At 33.7% G+C, this 7,500-nt stretch overlaps 1 protein-coding gene across 1 annotated transcript in view; it reads left to right on the top strand.

Annotated features, from left to right (window-relative positions):
- b (glutamate decarboxylase-like protein black) overlaps positions 1-7,500 on the top strand; it is a 25,921-nt gene that overhangs the window by 3,328 nt on the left and 15,093 nt on the right. The window contains exon 2 of the mRNA XM_068378437.1: positions 7,170-7,326. Within this exon, the coding sequence (XP_068234538.1) occupies positions 7,177-7,326 (150 nt within the window). The 5' untranslated portion in view covers positions 7,170-7,176. The remainder of the gene's footprint in view (positions 1-7,169; positions 7,327-7,500) is intronic.

Below are 7,500 nucleotides of genomic sequence, written 5' to 3'. Positions count from 1 at the left end.
TCATATATATATATATATATATATATATATATATATATATATATATATATATATACTCATATATATATATATATATATACTCATATATATATATATATATATATATATATATATATATATACTCATATATATATATATATATATATATATATACTCATATATATATATATATATATATATATATATATATATAAATATATACACACCATTTTGAAAATTCATATGCTCGGGAGCGCTTACACGCACAAACTTACAGATACAGACACACGCACACGCATACAAGCGCTCGCGCGCGCGCACACACACACACACACACATATATATATATATATATATATATATATATATATATATATATATATATATATGAGTGATTGTTTGACAGTGCATGTGTATGGATACATAATATTTACATGCACACGCATAGATATATATGTGAGTGTTCATGTAAAACTGTAATATATATATATATATATATATATATATATATATATATATATATATATATATATATATATATATATATATATCACTTTTACATACATATACATACACACACACACACACACACACACATATATATATATATATATATATATATATATATATATATATATATATATATATATTCAGATGTCATTATATCATCACTACAGCAACTTTTCGTCAACGCCCAGTCTTTATCAAATTATTACAGATTTAGCTGTTTACAATCCCAATTGAATATAAAAGTTCAGCTAAAATTACCACTGATTAGTCAAACATTGATATTCAAAGACGACAACTTTAAGAAATACGGAAAATAAAAAATATCTCAACATTTTTAAAGATCCTTTTGGGGGTTATAAAGAAGAAATTGACTGAAGGTACATTGTTAAAAATTTGCATTAAAAAACGGTAAATTCCTGGCAACATTTATTCCAGGATTTATACCGTTTTGAAAACGGATATATTGACGTAAAAACTTCCATACCGAGGCCCTTTGCGTCAATAGGCGTAGGAGGAGGAGATGATGATGATGGTATTGACGTAAAGGAGTGATATTACGGTCAACAACCCGTAAAACATAATAACAAAGTAAAGTAAAATTATGGCCACCTGTATTTTTCTGAAATACGGTTCAGAGCAGTATATTTATACGGAGAATTTCCGATTAAAATTACGGTTTTTTTTAACAGTGTATGAGTAAATATTATCACATATACGTACATACACACATACAATCATTCGACTAACTCTTGCTATGGTCGTATCTCCACTCCTTAACATCCAATCAGCTGTTGTCGTAACCTAGCACACTCAATCCGGATTTGTCTCTTATCTTTTTGATTGAGGCGGAGAGATTCCAGTCTATAGAAATATTTCTTATTTTATTTTCGGTCGACAGGGTTAATTGAAAAGCACAAATGGCTTTTCTAGAAGCAGAGTTCGAGATAAGAGTTTTAAAATATTTTAGTTTAATTGTTCATTATATCTCTTGTAGTTTATTTTTTTCTTATTTCCTGTCCTCACTAGGCTATTTTCATTGTTCATTACTTCTCTTGTAGTTTATTCATTTCCTTATTTCCTTTTTTCACTGGGCTTTTTTAATTCTTCATTACTTCTCTTGTAGTTTATTTATTTCCTTAATTCCTTTCCTCACTGGGCTATTTTGATTGTTCATTACTTCTCTTGTAGTTTATTTACTTCCTTTCCTCATTGGTTATTTTAATTGTTCATTACTTCTCTTGTAGTTTATTTATTTCCTTATTTCTTTTCCTCACTGGGCTATTTTTCCTGTTAGAGCTATAAAGCATCCCGCCTTTTCAGCTAAGGTTGTAGCTTAGCTAATAATAATAATAATAATAATAATAATAATAATAATAATAATAATAATAATAATAATAATAATTTTTCATTTGTAGAAACTGTTCAAATTGGTGTAATTGTCACTAATTTGGGTCTCAAATTTTGTAAAAAGATATCCAATTTACAAACAATAAGCTATAAATTAGATAGGATATAAAAGACGAGGAAAATCAGCGCATAATGATATAAAACTTGTAAATGTTCATCGAAAATATAGTCGTTGGACGCTTTTCCTCGTGAAGTCTTTTTTATCAACGTAACCCTCTCTCTCTCTCTCTCTCTCTCTCTCTCTCTCCTCTCTCTCTCTCTCTCTCTCTCTCTCTCCATTGCCTCTTCATGAAAGCAATGGAAAAATTAATGATACTGGATTACTTAAATGTAAACTTAACAGAAAGTGGAGATTGTTGTCGTATTTCTCAACAAAAAGTGAAATAATTCGCATTTCTAACTCTCTCCTCTCTCTCCTCCTCTCTCCTCTCTCCTCCTCTCTTCTCTCTCTCCTCTCTCTCACTCTCTCTCTCTCTCTCTCTCTAAATTAATGGTACTCGGATTACTTTAACGTAAATTAGTCATTCTTAACAGTAAGTGAAGATTGCTATCGTATTTCTCAACAAAAAGTTAAATAATTCGCATTTTACAACTCTCTCTCTCTCTCTCTCTCTCTCTCTCTCTCTCTCTCTCTCCTCTCTCTCTCTCTCTCTCTCTCTCCATTGCCTCTCCATGAAGGCAATGGCAAAATTGATGGTACTGGATTACTTAAACGTAAATTAGTCATTTCTTAACAGTAAGTGAAGATTGCTATCGCATTTCTCAACAAAAAGTTAAATAATTCGCATTTTTCAACTCTCTCTCTCTCTCTCTCTCTCTCTCTCTCTCTCTCTCTCTCTCTCTCTCTCTCTCTCTCTCTCCATTGCCTCTTCTTGAAGGCAATGGAAAAATTAATGGTACTGGATTATTTAAATGTAAATTAGTCATTTCTTAACAGTAAGTGAAGATTGTTATCGTATTTCTCAACAAAAAGTGAAACAACTCTCTCTCTCTCTCTCTCCTCCTCCTCCTCCTCCTCTCTCTCTCTCTCTCTCTTCTCTCTCTCTCTCTCTCTCTCTCTCTCTCTCTCTTCTGTGGTTACCCTCAGATTAAACCTCCCTCCTTTATCCAGTCCCCTAAGTCCCAAATCGCCAATCAGCCCGAGACTCAATACTTTTTTTATTCTTTTGTATTGACTTAGATTTGTTTATACTACAGCCCCAATTGCGATTACCTTTGCCAGAGGTTATTATTATCATTATTACAAGCCAAGCTACAACCCTAGTTGGAAAAGCAAGATGTTATAAGCCCAAGGACTACAACAGGGAAAAATAGCCCAGTGAGGAAAAGAAACAAGGAAATAAATAAACGATATAAGAAGTGATGAAAAAATAAAATAAAATACTTTAAAAAACATTAACAATATTAAAACAGATAATTCATAATTATAGACTATAAAAAGACTTTTGTCAGTCTGTTCAACACAAAAACATTTGCTGCAAGTTTGAACGTTTGACGTTCTACTGATTCAACTACCTGATTAGGAAGATCATTCCACAACTTGGTCACAGCTGGAACAAAACTTCAAGAATACTATGTAGTAATGAGCCTAATGACGGAGAAGATAAGCTTAGAATGGTTATATACTCCTCTACTTTTATAAGTTTACTTTGAATTTTGTGATACCATGAAACGACTAAGAAATGACTTGGGCCAATCTTCATAGATTATATTTACAGTATTATTAAAATAATAATAATAATAATAATAATAATAATAATAATAGTAATAATAATAATAATAATTCCTATATGCGTCTTTCTATAGAGAAAATCTTGCCAACGACATTTTCTATTTACAAATTAACCGGGTCCTAGAACTCTATACATAAATTTTCATTGCATTATACTGAAGTTTAACACCGTTCCAAACCATTCCACATTTTCTGGGAAAGCAATCGTATATTCCAAGTTATGCATATATCTTTAATATGTTAATTATCTTATCTTTACTTCATGATCATTTATTCTCTACACTGTTGAAAGAACCGTAATTTTAATCGAAAATTCTTCATATAAATATACTGTTTTCAGCCGTATTTCAGTAAAATACAGGCAACCGTAATTTTACCCTATTTTATTATCATCTTTTACGGGTTGGTGACCGTAATATCACTCCTTTACGTCAATATATCCGTTTACAAAACGGAAAATGGCTGGCAACATTTATTCCAGGATTTTTACTGCAAATTTTCAATAGTGTATTTGTTGATATTTCTCCTATAACATGAATTCTAAATATAAATCGGCCACATAATCAATTTTAATACATTTTCATATACTAAATTCCTGTTTTAATAAGCGTGAGCATACAAGGATATGTATGCATATGTGTGAGTATATAGCACAAATACATGGTTTTCCACTGTCTTGGGGTAGAGTTCTCTTGCTTGAGGGCACAGTCGGGCACACTATTCTCATGTCTTTTTCTTCTTGTTTTTATTGAAGTTATTATAATTTATATGAGAATGCTCTATTTCAATGTTATTACTGTTCTTAAAATATTTTATTTCAATTGTTCATCACTTTTTATTGTAGTTTATTTATTTACTTATTTCCTTACCTCACTAGGCTATGTTTCCCTGTTGGAGCCCTTGGGCTTATAGCATCCTGTTTTTTCCAACCAGGGTTGTAACTTAGCTGATGATAATGATGATGATAATAACAACAACAACAACAATAATAAAAATAATAATAATAATAATAATAATAATAATAATAATAATAATAATAATAATAATAATAACACATATTTCATTATTATTATTATCATTATTATTATTATTATTATTATTATTATTACTAGCTAAGCTACAACCCTAGTTAAAAAAGCAGGATGCTATACGCCCAAGGGTTCCAACATGAAAAATAGCCCAACGAGGAATGGAAATAAGGAGATAAATGAATAAACTATATGGACGTTGTCACATAGCGTGGGTTAATTACATAATAAAACATGATAGGAGGCGGTGAATTAGACGGTTGTTACATCGTAAGCGGACTTATTGTCTAAGTTAATTTTCCTAACAAAAATGAGCATAAATCTTCTTCAAAGCGAGTGAAATAGAACTTTAAATCTTGAGATTATATAACAGAAGAATTTTAAGTTTCTCGCTGACTTTCAAATGATTTTATCAGTTCCAGACAATGGAATTAACTTTTAACTGATACAATAATTACACACGGGGAGAACGGACACTCGGGAAGACATTTACATGATTTAGATTATAACAACTAAAAGAAAGTATTGGACGTCTTGCAGCGTGGCCACGCCCGCCATAGTTGAGGTAGGCTTACCATGGCAGGTGGGCCTAGCAAGGGTTGCCCACTCACGAGTAGGACTCGAACTTAACTGCTATATAGACCCACTTACGCTGGGTGTTCTTATTTCCCCTACATTGCTGTGGGTTCTGAGGGCTTGTCTCGCCTAAGGGTAGCAATGGGAGGTGATGTAACCGTGCCATACTGGTTCTCACTCTGTGTCCCCTCTCCCTGGCGTACCTGTTGATATGGAAACAGATTCAGTACACTCGTGCTTGGGTCAGGAAATACCAAGCATTGAGGAAAGCGGCTCGAACTGCTTCCCACAAAACCCATGGATCAGAGAGACGAAGTCATAGTCGGCAACATCCGCCCTACTTCCTGCGCATTTACTTTATATTTTTAGCCTTTGTTTAAAATCATATATTTGTATGTGACAACGTTTTAAACCATCAACTGATTCAGGGTGCACAAATAACCAACATCTACGGCCAATTCATTCATGATAATTCCACTGTAAGAACCCATTCCACGGTGTAGGATTTGGTATTGTCATATCGTCCAGGGCCTCCAGGAACAGGCGCCTGGAAACTCACAACCGGAAGCACCTTAATGGAAACTCTCTCTCTCTCTCTCTCTCCTCTCTCTCTCTCTCTCTCTCTCGCTCTCTCTCTCTCTCTCTCTCTCTCTCTCTCTCTCTCTCTCTCTCTCTCTCTCTCTCTCTGGGGTCTTTTTGGACCAAAGCTAGACTGGCGAGACTTGTATTAGGTGTAATGCACCTCAATTTTCTCCTGCATTAAGTTAGGGAGTGGTTGAGGTCATGCCATTGGCTCTATATTTTCTTTCTTTACTTTTCTTCTTCATCATCATCATCATCATCATCATTCTTCTTCTTCTTCTCCTACGCCTATTGACGCAAAGGGCCTCGATTAGATTTCGCCAGTCGTCTCTATCTTGAGCTTTTAAATCAATACTTCTCCATTCGTCATCTCCCACTTCACGGTTCATAGTCCTCAGCCATGTAGGCTTGGGTCTTCCAACTCTTCTAGTGCCTTGTGGATCCCAGTTGAAAGTTTTAATCTGTTTTTAATTCGTGTTCTATGATCTTATCTTGATTAAGTCAGAAGACATTTTTTATCCTTTTCTGATTTAGGATATACTATGTATTTACAATTTTATGATAACATATACCCACGACAGATTATAGAAGAAGCATTAGCAGAGAGAGAGAGAGAGAGAGAGAGAGAGAGAGAGAGAGAGAGAGAGAGAGAGAGAGAGAGAGAGAGAGAGAACGGAACAACATTCGATTTTTGTCGCCTACAATCTTCGCCGAGTTGGCTCTCCTTCGCTATCCTGCTTTTATGCAGTTCCATTAGACACATTCAAAAAACCCCCAAATTATCTTTTAATCCTATAAAAATTTTTTAAGTGTTTTGTGCCATTAACTCCTATAACATATCAGACCCTAAATTTTCATTCCCTGATGCAATCTGATAAAAAAGAAAAAAAAACTGTTTTTGTCACTAGTTAAAATATGTTGATATTGTTTGTTTTCTTTACCTGTTCGAGAGATTTCAGTCTGCCCTGCATTTATGATAAATTGCTATATCATTCTATACTTACTAATGAAGCCCTGTATCAAAGTTACCCTAGTGATAATATCGTTCATTTCATCCAATAATTTCATAACTTCCGTGATTAATAATTAGAGTTGTAAATGCAAAATTTGGAATTTTTTTTTTGTCATGAAGGATAATGGTAAAATTCATTCAGTAATTTACATTTTCTTCCGGGTATGTTAAAAGTAACTAAATGCTTTTTTTTTTAAAATACATTTTTTCCAATTTACCGGAAAAGAAAAGAACAAAAAACATCTATAGTGAAGAGCTATTGGCCTGCGTCAGTGTTGTCTAAATCCGTAGTCTATTTTCCAAAATGCATCGCCTACATAATCCATTCTTCTTCTATCAACAGGTGAACGATGAGTAACGAAAATGAGAGCAACAGCCTCGGGAGGATGTGTGGATGGGAGAGCGGGCCGGACCCATCCCTGCATTCTCATTTTCTCTCACAGTGTCTCCAATTATTGATTGAAAAGGCTGTCTTCGGGGGCACTGACAGGTCAACTAAGGTCAGTATATAGATACGAATTTGCATTGCGTTGGGTTGTACTTTAAAATAAACAATGCTCTCGATATAGAATTACCATACGACCCTGACAACATTCGTTGGTGACTTGGCAGACATGTTGCTTTACGTAACGACACAAAATGTGGGTCGAAGGCGAGCTAAGATGGCTGAAAAG

Source organism: Palaemon carinicauda, chromosome 8 (genome assembly GCF_036898095.1).
Source record: "Palaemon carinicauda isolate YSFRI2023 chromosome 8, ASM3689809v2, whole genome shotgun sequence".
Classification (NCBI taxonomy): domain Eukaryota; kingdom Metazoa; phylum Arthropoda; class Malacostraca; order Decapoda; family Palaemonidae; genus Palaemon; species Palaemon carinicauda.
This window is presented reverse-complemented; position numbering and strand designations above follow the sequence as displayed.